At 49.5% G+C, this 25,935-nt stretch overlaps 1 protein-coding gene across 1 annotated transcript in view; it reads left to right on the forward strand.

Moving 5' to 3' along the window:
- The first annotated feature begins 23,263 nt into the window (after positions 1 to 23,263).
- The window catches only part of HAUS6 (HAUS augmin like complex subunit 6), an 82,749-nt gene continuing 80,077 nt past the window's right edge, over positions 23,264 to 25,935 (forward strand). Inside the window, exons 1-5 of the mRNA XM_075316441.1 lie at positions 23,264 to 23,612; positions 23,697 to 23,792; positions 24,467 to 24,545; positions 24,632 to 24,764; positions 24,858 to 25,005. Of these exons, the coding sequence (XP_075172556.1) occupies positions 23,479 to 23,612; positions 23,697 to 23,792; positions 24,467 to 24,545; positions 24,632 to 24,764; positions 24,858 to 25,005 (590 nt within the window). The 5' untranslated portion in view covers positions 23,264 to 23,478. The remainder of the gene's footprint in view (positions 23,613 to 23,696; positions 23,793 to 24,466; positions 24,546 to 24,631; positions 24,765 to 24,857; positions 25,006 to 25,935) is intronic.

Here is a 25,935-nt window from a genome sequence, read left to right on the forward strand (position 1 = left end):
GCCCTGCTTATATATGCATTATATATACTGTATATACAGTGCTGGCCAAAAGTATTGGCACCCCTGAAATTCAGATAATACTCAGTTTCTTCTTGAAAATGATTGCAATCACAAATTCTTTGGTATTATGGTATTATTATCTTCATTTAATTTGTCTTCAATGAAAAAAATAAAAAAAAATTGTCATAAAGCCAAATTGGATATGGGTGGACAAAAGTATTGGCACTGCTTGAGAAAACATGTGATGCTTCTCTAATTTGTGTATTAACAGCACCTGTAACTTACCTGTGGCACCTAACAGGTGTTGGCAATAACTAAATCACACTTGCAGCCAGTTGACATGGATTAAAGTTGACTCAACCTCTGTCCTGTGTCCTTGTGTGTACCACATTAGGCTAGCGCCACACATCCGTGCCTCCGGTACGTGTTTGGCATTTTTTACACGTACCGGCGGCACGGAGACATGTACAGCAATGCTACCCTATGGTAGCAGGCACACACACGTAAAACCACACGGAACGTGTGTCCGTGTGCGTTTGTACGTGTGTGCGATTTTCAAAGCGCTGACATGTCAGTGTTTTCTCCGGCAGCACGGGTGTCACACGGCCCGCACCCGTACCACACGGGTGTAGTGTGGATGCGGTCCCGTGTGACACGCGCCGGAGAAAACACACATGTCAGTGAAAAAAAAACAAACATTAACTCACCTTCTCCAGCCCTCCTGTCTCTGCCGCTGCTGCCTCTTGCTGCCGACCGCCGCTCATTATTCTCATTGAATATTCACTTCACTGGCTGGCAGCAGCAGCAGCGGGGAGACGGGAGGGCTGGAGACCGAGGATCAGCACCACGGACAGCAGCGCGGACAGCAGGAAGGACCAGGTGAGTATAATAATTACCGGTTCTACGTGTGCTATTGCGGATAGCACACGTAGAACACACGTGTCACGCACGTACCAGAGACACGTACTTACCTGCACGCAACACGCAGGGAAAATACGTGTCTCTCGGCACGTGCGTGAATTTCACGTGAGTGTGGCAGAAGCCTTAAGCATGGAGAAAAGAAGACCAAAGAACTGTCTGAGGACTTGAGAATCCAAATTGTGAGGAAGCATGAGCAATCTCAAGGCTACAAGTCCATCTCCAAAGACCTGAAAGTTCCTGTTTCTACAGTGCGCAGTGTCATCAAGAAGTTTAAAGCCCATGGCACTGTGGCTAACCTCCCTAGATGTGGAAGGAAAAGAAAAATTGACGAGAGATTTCAACGCAAGATTGATGGTGGATAAAGAACCTCGACTAACATCCAAAGAAGTTCAAGCTGCCCTGCAGTCCGAGGGTACAACAGTGTCAACCCGTACTATCCGTCGGCGTCTGAATGAAAAGGGACTGTATGGTAGGATACCCAGGAAGACACCACTTCTTACCCCGAGACATAAAAAAAGCCAGGCTGGAGTTTGCCAAAACTTACCTGAGAAAGCCTAAAACGTTTTGGAAGAATGTTCTCTGGTCAGATGAGAAAAAAGTAGAGCTTTTTGGGAAAAGCCATTAGCATAGAGTTTACAGGAAAAAAAAGAGGCATTCAAAGAAAAGAACACGGTCCCTACAGTCAAACATGGTGGACGTTCCCTGATGTTTTGGGATTGCTTTGCTGCCTCTGGAACTGGACTGCTTGACCGTGTGCATGGCATTATGAAGTCTGAAGACTACCAACAAATTTTGCAGCATAATGTAGGGCCCAGTGTGAGAAAGCTAGGTCTTCCTCAGTGGTTTTCCAGCAGGACAATGACCCAAAAGACTCTTCAAAAAGCACTAGAAAATGGTTTGAGAGAAAGCACTGGAGACTACTAAAGTGGCCAGCAATAAGTCCAGACCTGAATCCCATAGAACACCTGTGGAGAGATCTCAAAATGGCAGTTTGGAGAAGGCACCCTTCAAATCTCAGGGATTTGGAGCAGTTTGCCAAAAAAGAATGGTCTACAATTCCAGCAGAGCATTGTAAGGCTAAGGCTACATGCGCACGCTGCTTTTTTTCCTGCTTTTTTGCTGCTTTTTTGGCTGCAGTTTTGTCAGCAGAACTTTCTGACATCTGACTTCCCAGCAAAGTCTATGAGAAGTCAGATTTGTCATGCGCACACTGCAGTTTATTTGTCAGCGTTTTTTTTGTCAAAAGTTTGTGACAAAAAAAATGCACCATGTTCATTCTTCCTGCGTTTTTGTCAACATTTGTCACCCATTGAAATCAATGAGGGCATCAAAAACGCAGGAAAAATGCATGCTAATCAAAAGTGGTGCATTTTACCTGCCTTTTACCTGCGTTTTTGCTAGCAAAAACGCAGGTGATTTGTCAGGAAGTGAGGTCAGGCAAGTGGTCCCGTCCCGTCCTCCATGTGTTCCCCGAAGTACCGCTGTCCCCAGGGGAGAAGATGTGCAGGACGGGACTATCAGCAGCGGCAGCGAGAGGGGGATGGACATTGGCAGCTGAAAACATTGATTTTTCCCTCTCGCTGCTGCCGCCGCTGATAGTCCCGTCCTCCACGTGTTCCCCGAAGTACCACTGTCCCCAGCGTGCACGCACAGGGGAGATGATGTGGAGGACGGGACTATCAGCAGCGGCGGCAGCGAGAGGGAAAAATCAATGTTTTCAGCTGCCAATGTCCATCCCCCTCTCGCTGCCGCCGCCGCTGATAGTCCCGTCCTCCACGTGTTCCCCGAAGTACCGCGGTCCCGCACAGGGGAGATGATGGACCCCTCTCACCGCCACCGCCGCCGCCGCTGAAAGTCCCGGGCTCCACGCTCCTGCCGCCGGCCGGCTCCACGCTCCTGCCGCCGGCTCCACGCTCCTGCCGCCGGCCGGCTCCACGCTCCTGCCGCCGGCCGGCTCCACGCTCCTGCCGCCGGCCGGCTCCAGGCTCCTGCCGCCGGCTCCACGCTGTAGCGCGATCAGCTGAGCTGTCAGAGGTTACTCGCGGCCACCGCTGGATTCGGCGGTGGCCGCGGGTAACCTCGGTGACAGCTCAGCTGATCGCGCGGCTGTCTTCATTAGCTGCATGGAGGTGACCGGAGCGGCGGTGTCTGCTGCTGCTCCGGTCACCTCCATGCAGCACTGCTGGAAGCGACGCTGGAGCATGCTGGATTACGCCGGACATGGAGGGCTTTGTCGGGGTTAATAAATTGGTAATGAGGGAATGTGTTTGTGTTTTTTATTTCTAATAAAGGATTTTTTCGGGCGTGTGTGTTTATTTACTGTAACTTACAGATTAATCATGGAGGGTGTCTCATAGACGCCTGACATGATTAATCTAGGACTTATTGGCAGCTATGGGCTGCCAATAACTCCTTGTTACCCCGATTTGCCAACGCACCAGGGTAAATCGGGAAGAGCCGGGTACAGTCCCAGAACTGTCGCATATAATGTATGCGGCAATTCTGGGCGGCTGCTGACTGATATTGTTAGGGTGGGGGGCCCCCCATAACGTGGAGCTCCCCATCCTGAGAATACCAGCCTTCAGCCGTATGGCTTTATCTGGCTGGCATTAAAATTGGGGGGGACCGCACGCCGTTTTTTTTAATTATTTATTTATTTCTAATTTTTTTTTTTTCCAATTCAACAAGCTTTATGGGCTTGTTTGAACTGAAAAATACATGAAACAATTGTTGACAAAACTGCAGCCAAAAACGCACCAAAAAAGCAGCAAAAATGCACCAAAAAAGCACCTACATTTTTTGTGACATTTCCAGGCTCTCTCTGACACGGTGCAGTTTTGGCTGCAGTTTTGGCTGCAGTTTTGGCTGCATTTTGTGAGCACGAAAAAGAAGCAGCGTGCGCATGTAGCCTAAGTTCACATTTCCGTTGTTTTGCATCAGTCACACGCGTCGCTTGACGCATGTGACAGATGCGTTGTACAACGGATGACAAAGAACAGAATTCTTTGTTGGACTCCGTTGTGTGCGGGGGGCAGAGCGCGAGGGGGCGGAGTTCGGGGTGGGTGGAGCCGAGCGGGGCCGTGGCACTGAGGACGTCAGTGCCGCGGGGACTGCAGGGCTGGGGACAGGTGAGTGTGTGAGTGTGTGTGTGTGAGTGTATGAGTGTGTGAGTACATGCTGAGTGCGAGAGGGGGCGGAGCCGAGCGGGGAAGTGTCAGGCTCCCTGCACAGCCAGGGTAAATATCGGGTATAAGCAAAGCACTTTTTGCTTGGTTACCCGATATTTATCTTGGTTAACAGCATACACCGCTTAGCGCTGGCTCCCTGCACACGTAACCAGTGTAAATATCAGGTAGCTAACCAAAGTGCATTGCTTGGTTACCCGATGTGTATCCTGGTTATGGGTGCAGGGAGCCAGAGAGCGCATGCGCAGCGAAATCCTACGGATCGCGCTGCTCAAAAAACTTACATGCTGCGTTCCTCCCGCCCGGCGGTCAGTCGTTCCACGACTGATCAGTCGGGCGCAGGGTGCAACGCAGCATCATCAGTCACAATCCGCCACTCATACAAGTCTATAGGAACAACGGAATCCGCCAAACGGATTCCGTTGTTTACCAGAGCAGCGGATTGTGACTGATACAATTTAACGGAAGTGTGAACCCAGCCTAAGAAACTCATTGATGGTTACCGGAAGCGGTTGTTCGCAGTTATTTTGGCTAAAGGTTGTGCAACCAAATATTAGGCTAAGGGCGGCTTTGCACGTTGCGACATTGCACGTGCGATGTCGATGGGGTCAAATCGAAAGTGACGCACATCCGGCGTCGCAGTCGATATCGCAATGTGCAAATCCTTTTTGATACGATGAACGAGCGCAAAAGCGTCGTTATCGTATCATCGCTGCAGCCTCCGACATTTCCATAATGCAGCGACAGGTGCGATGTTGTTCCTCGCTCCTGTGGCAGCACACATCGCTGTGTGTGAAGCCGCAGGAGCGAGGAATATCTCCTTACCTGCCGCCGGCTGCAATGAGAAGAACGGAGGTGGGCGGGATGTTTACATCCTGCTCATCTCCGCCCCTCCACTTCAATTGGCCGCCTGCCGTGTGACGTCGCTGTGACGCCGCACGACCCGCCCCCTTAGGAAGGAGGCGGGTCGCCGGCCAGAGGGACGTCGCACGGCAGGTATGTGCGTGTGAAACTGCCGTAGCGATAATAATCGCTACGGCAGCTTTCACTAGTTATTGCACGTGCGACGGGGGCGGGACTATTGCTGCAGCATCGGTAACACATTGTTACCGATGTCGCAGCGTGCAAAGCCCGCCTAAGGGTGTCAATACTTTTGTCTGGCCCAGTTTTGGAGTTTTGTGTGAAATGATCAATGATTTGATTTTTGTTTCATTCTCTTTCGTGTTTTTTCATTGCAAGCAAAATAAATGAAGTTAATAATACCAAAGAATTTGTGATTGCAATCATTTTCAAGAAGAAACTGAGTATTATCTGACAGAATTGCAGGGGTGCCAATACTTTTGGCCAGCACTGTATATATATATATATATATATATATATATAATTTTATATATATATATATATATAAAACTATGTATGCATTATACTATGCTTAAAGTCCCCCATTACCCCATAATGTCACCTGTAATGTAATACCGCTCCTCCTCCATCAATGCCCTCTCATCTCAAGTTACTGTATATACTCGAGTATAAGCCAACCTGAGTATAAGTCAAGGGCCCTAATTTAACCACAAAAAAACTGAAAACTTATTGGCTCGAGTATAAGCCTAAAGTGGGAAATGCAGCAGCTACTGGTAAATTTAAAAAATAAAAATAGACCCCAATAAAATGTAACGCCTCCATCCTTGTGCTATGTAGCAACGGGCCCCCCCATCCTTGGCCCATGTAGCAACGCCCCCCCCATCCTTGTGCAGTGTAGCAACGGGCCCCCCCCCATCCTTGTGCAGTGTAGCAACAGGCCCCCCCATTTTTGTGCAGTGTAGCAACGGGTCCCCCATCCTTGTGCAGTGTAGCTCCCCATCCTTGTGCAGTGTAGCAACAGGCCCCCCATCCTTGTACTGTGTAGCAACGAGCCCCCCCATCCTTGTGCAGTGTAGCAAAGGGCCCCCCATCCTTGTGCAGTGTAGCAACGGGCGCCCCCATCCTTGTGTAGTGTTGCAATGGGCCCCCCATCCTTGTGCAGTATAGCAATGGGCCCCCCATCCTTGTGCAGTATAGCAATGCCCCCCCATCATTGTGCAATGAGGCAATGGGCCCCCCATCCTTGTGCCATGTAGCAACGGACCCCCCATCCTTGTGCAGTGTAGCTACGGGCCCCCTATCCTTGTGCCGTGTAGCAACGTGTCCCCCATGCTTGTGCAGTGTAGTAACGGGTCTCCCATCCTTGTGCAGTGTAGCAACAGGCCCCCCATCCTTGTGCAGTGTAGCAACGGGCCCCCCCATCCTTGTACCGTGTAGCAACGGGCCCCCCATCCTTGTGTAGTGTAGCAACGGGCCCCCCCCATCCTTGTGCAGTGTAGCAACGGGTCCCCCATCCTTGTGCAGTGTAGCAACGGGCCCCCCATACTTGTGCAGTGTAGCAACGCGTCCCCAATCCTTGTGCAGTGTAGCAACGGGCCCCCCCCATCCTTGTGCAGTGTAGCAACGGGCCCCTCATCCTTGTACCGTGTAGCAACGGGCCCCCCATCCTTGTGCAGTGTAGCAACGGTCACCCCCATCCTTGTGCAGTGTTACAATGGGCCACCCATCCTTGTGCAGTATAGCAATGGGCCCCCCATCTTTGTGCAATATAGCAATGCCCCCCCATCCTTGTGCAGTGTAGCAATGGGCCCCCCATCCTTGTACCGTGTAGCAACGCCCCCCCATTCTTGTGCCATGTAGCAACGGACCCCCCCATCCTTGTGCAGTGTAGCAACGGGACCCCCCATCCTTGTGCCGTGTAGCAACGCCCACCCCATCCTTGTGCAGTGTAGCAACGGGCCCCCCCCATTTTTGTGCAGTGTAGCAACGGGTCCCCCATCCTTGTGCAGTGTAGCTCCCTATCCTTGTGCTGTGTAGCAACAGGCCCCCCATCCTTGTACTGTGTAGCAACGGGCCCCCCATCCTTGTGCAGTGTAGCAAAGGGCCCCCCATCCTTGTTCAGTGTAGCAACGGGCGCCTCCATCCTTGTGTAGTGTTGCAATGGGCCCCCCATCCTTGTGCAGTATAGCAATGCCCCCCCATCATTGTGCAGTGAGGCAATGGGCCCCCCATCCATGTGCCATGTAGCAACGGACCCCCCATGCTTGTGCAGTGTAGCTACGGGCCCCCCATCCTTGTGCCGTGTAGCAACGTGTCCCCCATGCTTGTGCAGTGTAGCAACGGGTATCCCATCCTTGTGCAGTGTAGCAACAGGCCCCCCATCCTTGTGCAGTGTAGCAACGGGCCCCCCCATCCTTGTACCGTGTAGCAACGGGCCCCCCCATCCTTGTGTAGTGTAGCAACGGGCCCCCCCATCCTTGTGCAGTGTAGCAACGGGTCCCCCATCCTTGTGCAGTGTACCAACGGGCCCCCCCATACTTGTGCAGTGTAGCAACGGGTCCCCAATCCTTGTGCAGTGTAGCAACGGGCCCCCCCATCCTTGTGCAGTGTAGCAACGGGCCCCTCATCCTTGTACCGTGTAGCAACGGGCCCCCCATCCTTGTGCAGTGTAGCAACGGGCACCCCCATCCTTGTGCAGTGTTGCAATGGGCCACCCATCCTTGTGCAGTATAGCAATGGGCCCCCCATCTTTGTGCAATATAGCAATGCCCCCCCATCCTTGTGCAGTGTAGCAATGGGCCCCCCATCCTTGTACCGTGTAGCAACGCCCCCCCCATTCTTGTGCCATGTAGCAACGGACCCCCCCATCCTTGTGCAGTGTAGCAACGGACCCCCCCATCCTTGTGCCGTGTAGCAACGCCCCCCCATCCTTGTGCAGTGTAGCAATGGGCCCCCCCATTTTTGTGCAGTGTAGCAACGGGTCCCCCATCCTTGTGCAGTGTAGCTCCCCATCCTTGTGCTGTGTAGCAACAGGCCCCCCATCCTTGTACTGTGTAGCAACGGGCCCCCCATCCTTGTGCAGTGTAGCAAAGGGCCCCCCATCCTTGTTCAGTGTAGCAACGGGCGTCCCCATCCTTGTGTAGTGTTGCAATGGGCCCCCCATCCTTGTGCAGTATAGCAATGGGCCCCCCATCCTTGTGCAGTATAGCAATGCCCCCCCATCATTGTGCAGTGAGGCAATGGGCCCCCCATCCTTGTACCATGTAACAACGGACCCTCCATCCTTGTGCAGTGTAGCTACGGGCCCCCCATCCTTGTGCCGTGTAGCAACGTGTCCCCCATGCTTGTGCAGTGTAGCAACGGGTCTCCCATCCTTGTGCAGTGTTGCAACAGGCCCCCCATCCTTGTGCAGTGTAGCAACGGGCCCCCCCATCCTTGTACCGTGTAGCAACGGGCCCCCCCATCCTTGTGTAGTGTAGCAACGGGCCCCCCCATCCTTGTGCAGTGTAGCAACGGGTCCCCCATCTTTGTGCAGTGTAGCAACGGGCCCCCCCATCCTTGTGCCGTGTAGCAACGCCCCCCCTTCCTTGTGCAGTGTAGCAATGGGCCCCCCATTTTTGTGCAGTGTAGCAACGGGTCCCCCATCCTTGTGCAGTGTAGCTCCCCATCCTTGTGCTGTGTAGCAACAGGCCCCCCATCCTTGTACTGTGTAGCAACGGGCCCCCCATCCTTGTGCAGTGTAGCAAAGGGCCCCCATCCTTGTTCAGTGTAGCAACGGGCGCCCCCATCCTTGTGTAGTGTTGCAATGGGCCCCCCATCCTTGTGCAGTATAGCAATGGGCCCCCCATCCTTGTGCAGTATAGCAATGCCCCCCCATCATTGTGCAGTGAGGCAATGGGCCCCCCATCCTTGTACCATGTAGCAACGGACCCCCCATCCTTGTGCAGTGTAGCTACGGGCCCCCCATCCTTGTGCCGTGTAGCAACGTGTCCCCCATGCTTGTGCAGTGTAGCAACGGGTCTCCCATCCTTGTGCAGTGTTGCAACAGGCCCCCCATCCTTGTGGAGTGTAGCAACGGGCCCCCCCATCCTTGTACCGTGTAGCAACGGGCCCCCCCATCCTTGTGTAGTGTAGCAACGGGCCCCCCCATCATTGTGCAGTGTAGCAACGGGTCCCCCATCTTTGTGCAGTGTAGCAACGGGCCCCTCATCCTTGTACGGTGTAGCAACGGGCCCCCCATCCTTGTGCAGTGTAGCAACGGGCACCCCCATCCTTGTGCAGTGTTGCAATGGGCCACCCATCCTTGTGCAGTATAGCAATGGGCCCCCCATCTTTGTGCAATATAGCAATGCCCCCCCATCCTTGTGCAGTGTAGCAATGGGCCCCCCATCCTTGTGCCGTGTAGCAACGCCCCCCCATTCTTGTGCCATGTAGCAACGGACCCCCCCATCCTTGTGCAGTGTAGCAACGGGTCCCCCATCCTTGTGCAGTGTAGCAACGGGTCCCCCATCCTTGTACAGTGTAGAAACGGGCCCCTCATCCTTGTACTGTGTAGCAACGGGCCCTCCCATCCTTGTGCAGTGTAGCAACGGGTCCCTCATCCTTGTGCAGTGTAGCAACGGGCCCCCCATCCTTGTGCAGTGTAGCAACGGGCCCCCCATCCTTGTACCATGTAGCAACGGGCCCCCCATTCTTGTGCAGTGTAGCAACGGGCGCCCCCATCCTTGTACAGTGTTGCAATGGGCCCCCCATCCTTGTGCAGTATAGCAATGGGCCCCCCATCTTTGTGCAATATAGCAATGCCCCCCCATCCTTGTGCAGTGTAGCAATGGGCCCCCCATCCTTGTGCCGTGTAGCAACGCCCCCATTCTTGTGCCATGTAGCAACGGACCCCCCCATCCTTGTGCAGTGTAGCAACGGGTCCCCCATCCTTGTGCAGTGTAGCAACGGGCCCCCCATCCTTGTACAGTGTAGAAACGGGCCCCTCATCCTTGTACTGTGTAGCAACGGGCCCTGCCATCCTTGTGCAGTGTAGCAACGGGTCCCTCATCCTTGTGCAGTGTAGCAATGGGCCCCCCATCCTTGTGCAGTGTAGCAACGGGCCCCCCATCCTTGTACCCTGTAGCAACGGGCCCCCCATTCTTGTGCAGTGTAGCAACGGGCGCCCCCATCCTTGTACAGTGTTGCAATGGGCCCCCCATCCTTGTGCAGTATAGCAATGGGCCCCCCATCTTTGTGCAATATAGCAATGCCCCCCCATCCTTGTGCAGTGTAGCAATGGGCCCCCCATCCTTGTGCCGTGTAGCAACGCCCCCACCCATTTTTGTGCCATGTAGCAACGGACCCCCCATCCTTGTGCAGTGTAGCAAACGGGCGCCCCCCATCCTTGTGCCGTGTAGCAACGCCCCCCCCATCCTTGTGCAGTGTAGCAACGGGCCCCCCCTATTTTTGTGCAGTGTAGAAACGGGTCCCCCATCCTTGTGCAGTATAGCTCCCCATCCTTGTGCTGTGTAGCAACAGGCCCCCCATCCTTGTACTGTGTAGCAACGGGCCCCCCCATCCTTGTACCGTGTAGCAACAGGCCCCCCCATCCTTGTGTAGTGTAGCAACGGGCCCCCCAATCATTGTGCAGTGTAGCAACGGGTCCCTCATCTTTGTTCAGTGTAGCAACGGGCCCCCCCATCCTTGTGCAGTGTAGCAACGGGCCCCTCATCCTTGTACCGTGTAGCAACGGGCCCCCCATCCTTGTGCAGTGTAGCAACGGGCACCCCCATCCTTGTGCAGTGTTGCAATGGCCCCCCCCCCCATTTTTGTGCAATATAGCAATGCCCCCCCATCCTTGTGCAGTGTAGCAATGGGCCCCCCATCCTTGTGCCGTGTAGCAACGCCCCCCCCCATTCTTGTGCCATGTAGCAACGGACCCCCCCATCCTTGTGCAGTGTAGCAACGGGTCCCCCATCCTTGTGCAGTGTAACAACGGGCCCCCCATCCTTGTACAGTGTAGAAACGGGCCCCTCATCCTTGTACTGTGTAGCAACGGGCCCTCCCATCCTTGTGCAGTGTAGCAACGGGTCCCTCATCCTTGTGCAGTGTAGCAACGGGCCCCCCATCCTTGTGCAGTGTAGCAACGGTCCCCCCATCCTTGTACCATGTAGCAACGGGCCCCCCATTCTTGTGCAGTGTAGCAACGGGCGCCCCCATCCTTGTGCAGTGTTGCAATGGGCCCCCCATCCTTGTGCAGTATAGCAATGGGCCCCCCATCTTTGTGCAATATAGCAATGCCCCCCCATCCTTGTGCAGTGTAGCAATGGGCCCCCATCCTTGTGCAGTGTAGCAACGGGCCCCCCATCCTTGTACCATGTAGCAACGGGCCCCCCATCCTTGTGCAGTGTAGCAACGGGCGCCCCCATCCTTGTGCAGTATTGCAATGGGCCCCCCATCCTTGTGCAGTATAGCAATGGGCCCCCCCATGCTTGTGCAGTATAGCAATGCCCCCCCATCCTTGTGCAGTGTAGCAAAGTGCCCCCCCATTCTTGTGCCGTGTAGCAACCCCCCCATCCTTGTGCAATGTAGCAACGGACCCCACCATCCTTGTGCAGTTTAGCTACGGGCCCCCATCCTTGTGCCGTGTAGCAACGTGTCCCCCATGCTTGTGCAGTGTAGCAACGGGTCCCCCATCCTTGTGCAGTGTAGCAACGGGCCTCCCATCCTTGTGCAGTGTAGTAACGGGCCCCCAATCCTTGTACCGTGTAGCAACGGGCCCCCCCATCCTTGTGAGTGTAGCAACGGGTCCCCCCATCCTTGTGCAGTGTAGCAACGGGCCCCCCCATCCTTGTGCAGTGTAGCAACGGACCCCCCATCCTTTTGCAGTGTTGCAATGGGCCCCCCCTTCCTTGTGCAGTGAAGCAATGGGCCCCCCATCCCTGTGCAGTATAGCAATGGGCCCCCCATCCCTGTGCAGTGTAGCAACGGGCCCCCCATCCTTGTGCAGTGTAGCAATGGGCCCCCCATCTTTGTGCAGTGTAGCAATGCCCTCCCCCCATACTTGTGCTATGTAGCAATGGGCCCCTCATCCTTGTGCAGTGTAGCAATGGGCCCCCCATCCTTTAGCAATATCCTTATTCCAGTCCCCTTCTTGTCCCCTATTATGCCGTTGTTTACACATGCACACAAGTTCTTCTCACCTGTCCTCCATTCCTGCGGTGTCCTTACCTTACCAGTCCGCAGGCTCATAGACCCTTCCATGATCTCGTCCGGTGCATAGAACCACCGCTGTAGGATGCCATGAGGGCTTAACTGCAGTTAAATGCTTTGTGGCGCTGCCAAGCATTTAACTACAGTAAAGCCATGAAGGCAGCCTGCAGCAGTGGCTCCGTGCAGCGGACGGGATCATCGAGGGGTCTATGTGTCTTGCGGTCTGCAAGAAGAAGCTGGAGGAACAGCGGGAACGGAGGAGGAGAGGTGAGAATGGTTTTTTTTTTCCTTCGGCTCCTTCTGAGCACTTACCTTTACTCTGCAGCCTGTATGTCCTCTTCCCTGCGGCCCTGGCGGTAGTGTGATGCCGGCCGCTGTGTCGGTGCAGAGGCAGAGGAGCTCTTTGCCTCTGTCCTGTCACCGGCCGCACTGTTCAAATGTACGCGTGTCTGAAAGATACACATACATTTGAATAGCAACCCAGTGTCCAGGACCTGTACGCTGGATATGTATAGGCCTGGGACTTCCATAGTGCAGGACCTTAGGTGAATCACATGACTATGATGTCACCACAGGTCCTTCTGCAACCGCGCAAACTGCAGCGATAGTAAAGAACTTGTGCTATCACTGCAGTTTGTGATTGAAAGGCTGGGGGGCCCTCAGAGTGTGGGGACCCTGCCCAGTCTGCCCGCACATAACACCGGTCCTGAGAAACAGGCGGCCCCACAGAGTTGTACACAGCCCCACAGCGCTATACACAGGCCCGCACTATATAAGGCACAGGGGCCTACTGAGGGCCCGGGGCCTACCGGGGGACTCTCCGGTACCCCGGCAGGCCAGTCCGACTCTGTCATCGTGTGTGACACACATCCAAGATGGTTTCTGCTTCCTGTCCTTTAAGCCCACTGATGACATCACCGATCCACCCACCAATGACGTCACAGATCCACCCACCGATGACATCATGAATTCACACACCGATGACTTCCCGGATCCGCCCACCACTGACATCACGGATCCACTCACCGATGACCTAACGGACCAGCCTACTGACCAATGGGCATATCCGAGCATGCCCACTACTGAGCTGACCACACCCCATACCCTTGTTTATACAAGTCGACGCTCTGTTGAAATAAAGGCAGTTGGAGCTGTGACATTCTCTGATTAAGAAGAGATTCACATCTGACTTTGTCTGGTGTCAATTCTTTCACGTATGCACTTGATCCATATCAATTAGGACAGGTGGTGTTCACCCCAACACTGTCAGCTCTATTTGCTAATTTATATTGCAGAATGAAGGCACCCTAAGGGTAAACGAAGGTAGCATTATTAGAAAGACTTCATCCTGTGGAAAAATAAGGTAAGGGTCCTGGGAGGCTAGAGCGTGTGTCTCGCTTACTCTCCTGGCATATATAGTAGCCACCAGAAAACAGGTCTTAAAAAATACAAATTTTATGTCTGCAAACTCCAGAGGATCCCAACAAGGTTCCTTCAAAACAAGGCCTAGATTCCATCTGGAAACTGGGTCCTTGATAGAGGGTTGAATTTTTTAGATCACCTTTATAAATTTCTGTATGTGTTTTCCTGAAACAACCTTTTTACCAATGCTGCTGACAAGACAGAAATTTAACATCGATAGTGTTATAATTAGAGCTGAGCGGATCCGAACTGTAAAAGTTCCGCGCGGTTTCAAAGATTTCCGGGTGCCGGATCTGGATCTGGAATTCCGTGTGCAAGATCCAGATCCGGAATTCTGGGTGCAAGATCCGGATCCGGCAATGGGGAAAATAATTGAAAAATAAAGAAAAACAGAAATAAAACAGCGTTTCATACTTACCGAGACTCGGTGTCATGGCAGCACACTGCTTCAGGGTCAAGCATTCACTTCCTGTACTGTGCATCATATACACACAGCTTTACGTGTTTTCCCCGCCCACCAGCCATCCTCTTGTCTGTGACTGAATGTAGGCAGACGCGCCCCCAGCCTGTGACAGTATCTGCCTGCTGTGCAGTCATCGCGGCTCAGTCATTGTCTGCACAGCCAGCGGTCGTGCTCTATGGCCGCTGGCTATGTATCAGAGCTGAAGCGACGTGGGACCTCGTGTGGATTACGCTGAAGCGTCTGTTGGGAGTTAATAAAGAGGTGAAGGAGGATGTGTGTTTTGTATTTTATTCCAAGTAAAGGATTTTTCTCTGTGTCTGCGTTTATTTACATTCATTTACAGGTTAGTGTGATGCAGATATCTCATAGACGCCTGTGCTATCATTGACCTAGGGTTTAGTAGCAGCTGTGCGCTGCTATTAACCCCTTATTACCCCAATTGCCACCGCTCCAGGGCAATTGAGAAGAGCTGGTATTGCACCGGGATTGTCACATCTAATAGATGCGGCAATACTGGGCGGCTGAGGGCTGAGAATAGCAGCCCCCAGCCGGCTTTATCATGGCTGGGGATGAAAATTAGGGGGGACTGCACGTCGTTTTTTTAGAAATAAAAAAAAAAAAAAAAAAAAGCCGCATCACTGACACAGCTGTGCACACTTCTGACAGGAGAGTGCATGTGTTTCTGTGTACATGCACGCTCATGTTCAGAGAGCGCAGGCTGTGCAGGCTGATGTCATGGCACTTGTACGAGTCTGACAGCGCATCACCGGCACAGCCGCACACTTCTGACAGGAACGTGCATGTGTTTATGAAAGATATGCACGTTCACCATACTGACCCGCAGACACTTGCACTGCTTTCCCAACCCATCGGCCGTCCTGCTGCCTGTAATTGGTTGCAGTCAGCTGCCACTCAGGGTGGGAGCGCATCTAGCTGCAACCAATTACACAAAACAATGAATATTGAATTGTAGACTCCGGAAGAGAAAAACGTGACCCGGAAGGAGTTTGCTGCCATGACACAGCCTCGGGTGAGTACACCACGCGCGCTCCTACCCCCGTATCCCTTCCACAAACATTTTTAATTTCTGTATTCTGGTCCCCATAGACTTATATGAGCACTTATATGAGCACCGGAAGCCGGAACGGATCCGGATTTTTTGTTCAATCCGGCAGGGATCCGCCGGTTCCGGATTTTGTCGGATTCAATCAGCCCTAGTTATAATGTAATGGTAAAATAGGACTGATCTACTGGTATAAAGCCTATAAACTACATCTGACCCCTGTTCAGCTACGACCCCCTGCTGTGAACAGGTAATTGAAGAAGTCTTATCTGATGGAAAGTCTGAACAGGAGACCACTAGGTGACAAATTTTACCTGTATGGATAACTCATCCTCTATAAAAAAAAACTATAGCAGACAGTGTGACACCAGATTCCAGCTCTGAATATTGTTTCTTTTTGTGAGAGGCATAGGTTCAATAGCTATGGGAGACAGATTTTCGGCATCGTTACCCCAAAACTAAATGCATGTTCTTGCATTGCAGTGTGGCCTGTTGATCAGCCGTGAATTAATATCAGCCAGATATGTGGGGATAAAATCATAAAAAGACTAAGCCCTTCACGAGTTTTGTGAAGGGGAGCTGTGTCCATGCGATCACCGCCTGGAGTTCGGCTTACATGACAACTGAGCCCTGGCTCTCACAACCAGAACTTGAGTCTTCACTGTCCTTGGCTGTTTAATCCCTAAATACCATGATTGCAAGACTTGTAATGGTATGTGCGCATGTTGCGTTCTGGCGTGACAAAGAAAACGCAGCGTTTTGTCACTACATGTCCGTTTCAAAATGCTGCGTTTTGGATTTTGTGATTTTCGGATTTTTTTTGGTCAAGAGATGCAGATTTGGTGTTGAAATTTAACACCATATTCCTGCCCAAAATCTACACCTCCCAGGGGAAAAAAAAAAATCGCATCACTTTTGCATCAAAACCGCATGTTGTTTTGATGCGGTTTTTTTTGCCAGGGGGTGTAGATTGAGTGCAGGAATATGATATAAAAATGAAAGCACCAAATCTGCATCTCTTGGCAAAAAATCCCCCACGGAACCTCCAGCTGTGATTGCAAATAACTTGAGTGACGTCACCATTCATCGCTGCGGCTAAGTCATTCTCTGCTTGAAACCGTCAGTGGGCGGTCAGTTCAGATGTAGCATTGCTGGAATTGTCATGGCAACTCATGTGGATTATATGGGACCTGGATGTTTTGGGGGTTAATAAAGGGGTGAAAGAGGATGCTTTTTTCTGAATTTTATTTCAAATAAAGGATTTTTTTGGTGTTTGTGTTTATATTTCTTTTCATTTACAGATTAGTAATGGGGGGGTCTCATAGATGCCTCCAATTACTAATCTAGGGCTTAGTGGCAGCTGTGAGCTGTCATTAATCCATTATTACCCAGATTGCCCCTGCACCACGGCAACAGGGATGAGCTTTGTAAAGTTCCGGGATAGATGCGATAATCCTGGGTGGCTGCAGGTTGCTATTGTTAGGCTGGGTCGCCCAATAACCATGGGCTTCCTGAAAATATCAGATCCCAGCTGTTGTGTAATACTATTGTATGAACTGAGGATTTCAATTGCGTTAGGGCAATGATAACCAGAGACAGGTTCTTGGTGCAAAGACGTTTATAATATGCAACCAACAATATGTACACAGAACAGAACATAAACACAGTAGAACATAAACACAGTAAATACCTGCCAGGTTCGGAGCGAAGGGGAATTCCCGGGGCCGCGCACCGGACTCCCCCAGGGAGACCACCAGGAGCGAACCCCTATACAGGGACTGTCTGGCGATCACCCAGAAGGCCTAAATGCGCAGCAGCCGGGACACGAAAGGGCAACAGGTATAGTCCAAAAATGTCCGTATGTGATGTGAGTCCTAGGGTGGATATGAAACGGAAGGAACCGGGCAGAAGTGCCGACCAGAGACGGCAGACGGAGTCCGGGCACAGCTTGATGAGACCAGGTGAAGTCCAGAGCCGGTGTCGGGTGTTTCAACAGGATCCAAATAGCAATCAGGAACCAAGAGCAGCAGGGCAGGAGCACACAGGAAGCAGTATACTCAAGCAACTAGACAAAGCTTAGGGGCGGGCTTTTAAACAGATGAACAGGAAGTAGGGAAACAGAACAGAAAACTCCATGTTAACAAAGGGCAAGATCCTTCAGAAGAAAACTGGAAATCCCGGAACTCTGACATGTTGGCTTTATCAAGGGTATGTATGAAAATTAGGAGAAGGGGACCGCATTCCGGTTTTTAAAAATAATTTATTAAATAATTAAAGAAAAAAAGCCTCATGCGGATCTTTTTATTTTGATACACTGTCAAGATAAGCGCAAGGCTGCAGCGTGTTAGCCGTATGCTTTATCTGTGCACAGTATCATAATATTCCGCCTATTTATTTATTTATTTATTTAATTATTCTTACACCAGTCTAGAAGCAGACATTGCCCCTGATTGCTTGCAGTCAGACACGCTGTCACAGAGGCTGAGGCCGCTGTCTGACTGCAACCAATCAGAGATGCCTGGATTGCCGGTGAGTGGGGAAAGTAGTGCATATGCCTGAAGATAAGGGCCCTGGAAGTAGAGTGAGCGGCCTGGAAGCAGCCCCACCGGATATCGGTAAGTAGAAAGCGCTTGCTTTATTCTTATGTTCTTTCTATATACAGTCCGGATTTGCCCATTACTAGTGAAATGATGCCCTATTTGCCTTTTTCCTCAGCTTTTTTTTGTGTTGTTCCAATACATAGAAGAGGAAACTTGTAATTGCAATAATTTTCAGGGAGAAATACTTCATTTTCTGTAATAATTTCAATGGTAACAACACTTTCGGCCATGATTGTATCAGACCAATCTCTTTGCAGAGTGGGTGGAGGAGTGGCACCATACTGATTTTTGTAGCGGTGCTGCCTCAAAACTGAGTGTCTGCACAACAGGTACAGTTTAGTGACATCATCACATCAGCTGTCTCAGTTCCAGATACAGAATAGTGGAAGAAGGAGCTGGGAGGACCCTTCTCTACCAATTTATTCACTGCTAACTACATTCTGAGTAGGGAGGCTGGGCAGGGGCCTATGGGCCTCTAGTTTCACCCCTTCAGCTTTCGGCAGTCTTGATCCGTGGGCCATACAGGAACAGCCAGAGGGCCATATGTGGCCTGCAGCAGCACTTTGCCCAGGTCTGGTCTATATGATCTTTCTGGCTATATGTGTCACTTCCTAATACCATGGTTTTTGTCTTTGGTGCTGTCTAATGTATTATTATTTACACTATGGTTTATAAGTCCATATCCCTTATGTGTACACAGCTCTACAAATTCACAATGCCAACATGTTTGTGTACACAGTCTTGGAGGCATTTTGCCAATATAATTATTTGCATTGGTACTGTACAATATAACCACTTGGGCAAGTTATGTCTTGTTGACCATATGGTATTTGTTACAATATGTACAATCCTATGTTTCATTTATCGAATATACAACTAATTTAATGGCTGTATGGCACTACCATCTGATGATTGTTCATATGTGTGTTGTCTCCCACTTTTTATGACATATAGTTTTCATGACATTTTGCTAGTAATAAAGATTATTCGGGCGAAGATTGTTGTTCCTAATTGGTTTGGGTGCTATAGTATCAGCCCTTTCACTGTCTGGTCACTACGCTGCATGAGCTGGGTCAGAACAGTGAAGCAACTGAGCATGAAGGTGGACTCTCCATCCACAGGAGATACAGCAAGGGCCACAATTACAGATGGAAACTGTGGTACGTTCCAAAAATGCACAATATTTTTAAAATATGTACACTTCTTTGCACACACTTTTGTTAGACCAATATTTTTCTTGAGACTACCCATTGAAGGTGCACACAGACATGAATATAAAATGCAGAGTGCCATTTTTACAACCTGCTAGGTGTCTACTTTTGGAAATGCACATGTCAAGAGTGTAAAATAAACCTTGAATACTAAAGTTGCAAAATGTCTGAAAACTATTAGTGAAACTGTTACCTGTCCAGCAATATTTTGTAATGTAAAGTAAAAACATGGCTGTAATGACGCTGTCAAGTTTGATTTCGGTTCACAAGGGCCGGACAGGGTCTTCTCCTCCCTGTCTATGATTCCTCGGCCTGTCCGACAGGTTTTGAGATTTCAACGAGGAGGCAGGCGAAGGGGCCAGGGAATCACAGATAGGGAAGAGCAGACCTAGTGTACAGTCCGGCCCCTGTGCACCAAAATCTAATTAGCTGAAAACTTTAAATGATGATTAAAGAAGAACAAGAAAATGTATTTCTTCACCAAAGGTATCAATTGGTATTACGGCAATATTTACTGCCATACTTTTACTTTTCACTACAAAATCATGCTAACAGGCTATCTTTCAAGCACCACTCTAGTGTTTTGTTTTTTTTTAGCGCTGCAGTGGTGCTTTAAACCTAAGTCGCCTGCCCCTGGTCTTATACTCACCCTCCTGAGTTTTCACCTTTTTTTAGCATTGCTCTGGTCTCCAGTAGCCATTTTATGACTGAAACTTGTGACTGGTCAGAAGGTCAGAAATTACCAAATGCATCTCTATGAGAGCCAGAACGAGGTTCTCATGGACTTGTATTAATTTGTGATCTCCAGAGCGCTCCATGAAACACTGGAGCAGCCGGCAGGTCAAAAATTGCCCGAGACCGACTGAAGTTGGAGTCAGGGTGAGTATAAGATAGGGGGCAGGGGACTAAGGCTATGTGCGCACGTTGCGTACAAGCCCTGCAGAAATTTCTGCAGCGATCTGAAGAGCACATGTGCGCTTTAGATCGCTGCAGAAATGTCCGTAGTGAGCACCGATTCCATGCGCTCTGCCTGCAGCTCCTCCCATAGACAGAGCAGGAGCTGCCGGCAAAGCGCAGAAAAGAAGTGACATGTCACTTCTTTTTGTGCAGCGCTTCGGCAGTAGCCGAAGCGCTGCGCTCTTAGACGCCACGTGCGCACGGCCCCTGCACAATCTCCATAGACTGTGCAGGGGCCGCAGGACGCATGCAGTTACGCTGCGCTACAAAGCGCAGCGTAACTGCATGTTTTTACGCAACGTGCGCACATAGATTTAAAGCACCACTCCAGTGATAAAAAAAAACCAAAACAAAACACAGTGGTGCTGCATTGAAGGGATTTTCCCACCAAATATATTTATTTACAAACATTGGATAGGTGATTGATCTCTGGCTGCCCCACCATCACTAAACAAAGATAGTGAGCCAGCAGGTCTGGAAATACTTGTGATATATACCTTAAACAAGTGCATCAGTTAGTCATACAGTTTTAGACATTGCTAACAGATTTAACATAGTCAGGGTACACTTTCCTATACAGAAGACATACAAAAAATCTCTTACAAGCACTGATGCATATCAGTATAGACTATAGAGCATGACAAAAGGTCACATATGCCCAAAGTACACACCGAGAGCAGTGTAAAGCTATGTTTAACATTACCTGATTTTGCAGTGTTAAATGACCTCTAGTCTGTAAATATTTAGTTATCAGGGGTCGTTTAGTATTCTGTTTACACAGGTAGGGTTGCAATAAATCAATCGATGCACATAGGCTGGATTTGCTTTTGGTAGGGAGAGTCTTCTATACACAAGACAAAGTGCTGCCAAGATTGATGATCTTTTGGGAAAACTCAGGTATAGAAAAAATTATCTTAATTTCATACAGAAATATCAGATGATATCCATCCATATGCAATCAGTATGACATCCATTTTTTACCTTAGCAGTTAATAACATTAACAAGTAGGGATGAACGGACTATAGTTAAAAGTTCAGTTCGGGACGTGGACTTGACCTTGTACCCTAAACCCCATATAAGTCAATTGGAACCCAAACTGCTGTGCTGTAAAATGGTCTTAGTAAGGGCTAGAAAGCTGCTTTCTAAAATGTGGAGCCCAAAACTGCATCCCGTATTCCAGATGTGGCCTTACAAGTTATTTATAGAGGGGTAACAATACATTGGGCGTACTTCTTCTTGTGTTAAATAATTATATCAGATGGTGAACTTTGATTTTTGGCTTGTTGAATGATCCCTGGAACAGTCAGTTCCTTGGTGAACACGGATGAGAAGTGTCTGTTAATATCTCAGTCTTTGCTTTGTCCTCTATAATTAACTTATGATATTTAAGGGGCCGATACCATCCTTTTTTTTATAGCTTTTATGGTGTAAAAGTGGCAAAACATAAAAAAATCCCTAAATATGGTATCTAATCTAATGTAATTGTACTGAACTGTAGAATAAAGTTCTCTTATCACTTTTACAACACAGTAAACTGTGTAAAAAAAACCCCAAACAAATAATTCATAAATTGCTGTTTCTTTTTGTTCCTGCCTCACAAAAAGTGAAATAGAAACCAATAAAAAAATGTATAGATGATCCAGCGAGGAAAAGAAGTCTGTTCGGGTTTGCTCATCCCTATTAACAAGATCAAATACAGTTTCCAATACGAAGAATTGCAGTCTATCCATAAAAACCATGTTATTCTGTGGCTGATCCGCATAGGATGCATTTTTTTTTCTGTGCAGCCATAGACTTGAATAGATGAATATCATCTGACATGTCGTAGAATATAGTGTATGCTGAGATTGGTTTTCACTTGTAAATTTGATCACATGAAAAACATTGATCCCAGCACTTTCGTTTTTTTATAACGTACTGCAGTCACACTGAAAATATGGTTATGTGATCTTAGTCCATTACTGATTGTCTTGTGAGCATCTCATGATGGGTGTACATGTAAAAAAAGGCTATTAAACAACTGCTGATCAGCAAATATTTATCGATAGGTGGTTGTTAAGGGGTTAAACAACTGCGATCAGCAAATATTTATCGATAGGTGGTCGTTAAGGGGTTAAACAGCTGCTGATCAGCAAATATTTATCGATAGGTGGTCGTTAAGGGGTTAAACAACTGCGATCAGCAAATATTTATCGATAGGTGGTCGTTAAGGGGTTAAACAACTGCTGATCCGCAAATATTTATCGATAGGCGGTCGTTAAGGGGTTAAATAACTGCTGATCATCAAATATTTACAAATCAGAGGTTAGTAAGTGGCGACGAGTGTAAATGGGTCTTAAAGGGTTTGTTCTCTTTAAATTACAGGGGTATTCTTATCTCCAAGATCCTATCTCAATATATAGTAGATGTAATGATATTAGATTAGCACATACCTCCAATTAGAAATGTAGTATAATTCTCCTGATATAGCCATGTCTCTTACCTCATGTGCAGGGCATTGTAGCTCATGTATCCATGGTTACGACCACTAGCAACTAACTGTCACTATATGAGTGGTTATAACTACATATTGGGATAGGATCTTGGAGATAATAACCCTTTAAGTTTCTATAATGGCTGTATTTTATCAGAAACAAACTGTGTTGCTCCGACCTTTCAAGGGTCCATCAGTGAGCTTAGTATTGGCGGTGCTGATGTCACCTCCATTGTGCGGCAACTAATCAAAGAGTTCAGCAGCTCTACCAGAGAAGAAGCCCTATTTATTGCCTCTGAGCTCACTGATTGGCTGCCGCAGTGTTACTACAACGTTAGTGCCACAACCAATGGGAACAGCGGCAAAGGCTCAGCTTTGGACCTGGGGAAGGTGAGTACAGCACAGTTTGTAATCCTATAATAAGATGGGATAGAAATCTACATGAAAGCCCTTTACTCTTATCACTAAAAGCCATTAACAGCAAAATGTGCAGCTGTACAGTTTTTTTATGATGCTGAAATCGCCAGGTTGTGACGGGAGACAAGCTTTTGTCTCATTGTTCACCCAAAGCCAGTACTGGATCTAAATACACAGACAACCTACTTCAACTTCAAGAGCCACTTGTGACTGAGAGAAAACATTCTATTCTATATTCTATTCTATGGAAAGTTGTGTCTCTGCTTGCGTGAAAATATGACAGCTCACTCCTAAACAGGACTACGGGAACATGGCGGCGCTCTCACAGGGTTTCCTCTAGCGTCCAATGCAGCTTAATGACGTAATGCAAGCCATGCCTACCTGCGCTGTTCTAATCTATGATTGGTTGTTTCTGAAGGCCACGCCCTGCCTCTCCTGACTGTCGCCTTCCTTGCCCAGCACTGAGTGCTAATTGGACTAGGTGAAAAGGTTGTTTTGGCGGCAAGATGGCGCTCTCCTTTCTTCCAGCAGAGAAACTTTTTCGTCTGGTCTGATAGGATGAGAGCGCTGGTCGTAACCTGAAGGCTGTGGAAGAGACCAGTGAGGATAATCCACGAGAGGCAGTGACTCGGGTGTACAGGCGGCGAGGACGCTTCTGCCCCCACCTCTCCCTATTTGTCTGACCCTTCCGTGTGCCCCCAGCAGACGCCATGCAGAGTGCCCCCCGCTCCCAGCCAGCCTGGCAGAAGGAGCACCTGTGGCTGGCTCTGCAGGCTCTGGGCTTTGAGGCTGGGGCAGAGGCCACCACTGTTGGCAAGACCCTCGCCCATGTCACGTTTGGAGTGTGAGTTCCCCGTTCCCCTCCGTGTATGTGACGAGTCGTGTGGTAAATGATGGCGTCTGGTCTAAATGTGCCTCTTATTTTTAGGAATATGTTCGATAAGCCTAACAAAGATGCCTTCTATGTGGTCTTCCACTTTCTGTTTGCCAGGCTGGACAGTGCGCGCTGCAAGGAAGTGTTCAGGTAAGGTGTGACCTATGAGCAGCGCCCATGTGGGGGGTCTACATGTCCTTGCAAAGACCCGGCCCTCACTACCGGCCGACGGTGCTTCCCCAAGGCCCACTACGGACCGTGCTCCCCCCCCCCCTCCCCGGCGCCCACTGCGGACCGTGCTCCCCCCCCCCCCCCCTCCCCGGCGCCCACTGCGGACCGTGCTCCCCCCCCCCCCCTCCCCGGCGCCCACTGCGGACCGTGCTCTCCCCCCCCCCCCCCCCTCCCCGGCGCCCACTGCGGACCGTGCCCCCCCCCCCCCCCCGGCGCCCACTGCAGACCGTGCCTACCCCCTACCCCCCTCCCCGGCGCCCACTGCAGACCGTGCCCCCCCCCCCCCTACCCCCCTCCCCGGCGCCCACTGCGGACCGTGCTCCCCCCCCCCCCCGGTGCCCACTGCGGACCGTGCTCCCCCCCCCCCCCAACCGTGCCCACTGTGGCAGCCAACTGTGCCCGCTGCGCCCACTATGTTGCAGGTGACGCCCGCTGCAGATAATGTTGGCTCTACTTTTAGAAAGTCTTTGTCATCCACATGACCTTAATAAACATTGAGATGTTTAAGCTACATTTTTTTTTTTTTTAATTTTGACATATTTTGACATCTTTAGTGGAAGCCTTTTATTAAGACAATGTATCCATATTGATAGGTATTGCTGGCCCCCACTAGACAAAAAGAAAGATGCAGAGTTTAGGAAGGCGTCATGTGAATGGCTGAAGAAGATCTCAGTAAGTGCCTTAATCTGTCTCAATGTCCATTCCACGCCATTGTCCTGTAGAAACATCGATGGTTAACGGTGCTTATTTCCAAATAGGAAGAAGTCGGTAGTAGTTTTCCTCAAGTTGTGGCATCAATATTTCTGTCCCCGGGTGGTCCTAAGTTTGTTCAGCTGCTCTACCATTTTGCTAAATATGTTATGTTACAACATATCAAAAGGGATGTTGATGGTGAGTTGTCTGCTGCCAGGTTAGCTGTAATAGCTCTGACGTTATTGCTATTTTTATATGTTCTTATTATTTTTTTTCCTTTCACTTCTTTAGCTGAGAACTTTTTTATTCCTGATGCTCTGCAAAGTAGAATTCAGGACCCACAAAAGTCTCAAGCTCGTAATATTGTCGCTCGCAGCAGATACCTTCAGACCTTGCAAAGGGAGAACTTTGTGATCAAGGAATATCAGAGCAAAACACAGTAAGTATTGTCATTCTTCTCTATTGCTTCATTGGAGGGGGACAGGAAACCATGGGTGTATGCTGCTGACACTATGCTAGAAAAAAAAGTTAGCTCCTCCTCAGTAGCATACAGCCACCAACCCGGGACAAGCTGGTCAGTTTAACCTCACATGACGTACTGGGTGATTTGAACAGCTGACATGTGCGGCTTTCAGGCTTGGGTGAATCCGCAATCCACTGATGCCTGTTTAAACCCTTAGATCGTGCTATCAAAATGTGACAGTGCGATGTAAATGTCTGCCGCCATAGATAGTCACATGATGTGATCATGTGCAGCTGATGGTTGCCATGGCAGCATAGGGTCATGTGATGACTCCTGTAGCTATCGTGACCCACTTCCTCTTACTGCCGGCAGAGAGCTGGCTGTAATAGGAGAGCAGCATTTCAGCAGATCACAGCTGTGCAGCTGTGATCTACAGAAATGCACAAACTATCAGACTGCCAATCCATACAGTTCCCTAGGGGGGCTAGTAAAATAAAAAAAAAAAAAATTTTAATGTAAAAAAAAAAACCTAAAAGTTCAATCACCCCTCCCCCATTCGCCCCATGAAAATGAAGGGGTTAAAAAAAATACACATTTTGGTATCGCCACCTTCAGAAATGCCCGATCTATCAAAATAAATGGCGTACGGGCAAAAAATTTCCAAACGCCAAAATCACGTTTTGTTTTTTTTTTTTTGCCGCGAAAAGCAATAACGGGCGATCAAAACGTAGCATCTACACACAAATGGTACCATTAAAAATGTCAGCTCGAGACGCAAAAAATAAGCCGTCACTAAGCTATAGATCCCGAAAAATGAGAATGCTATGGATTGCGAAATATGGCAGTGTTTTGGACAAACTTATGATTTTTATTTTTTAACCTTTTTAGATTAAAGTAAACCTATAG

The sequence above is a fragment of the Anomaloglossus baeobatrachus genome, chromosome 1, assembly GCF_048569485.1.
Source record: "Anomaloglossus baeobatrachus isolate aAnoBae1 chromosome 1, aAnoBae1.hap1, whole genome shotgun sequence".
NCBI classification, from domain to species: Eukaryota; Metazoa; Chordata; class Amphibia; order Anura; family Aromobatidae; genus Anomaloglossus; species Anomaloglossus baeobatrachus.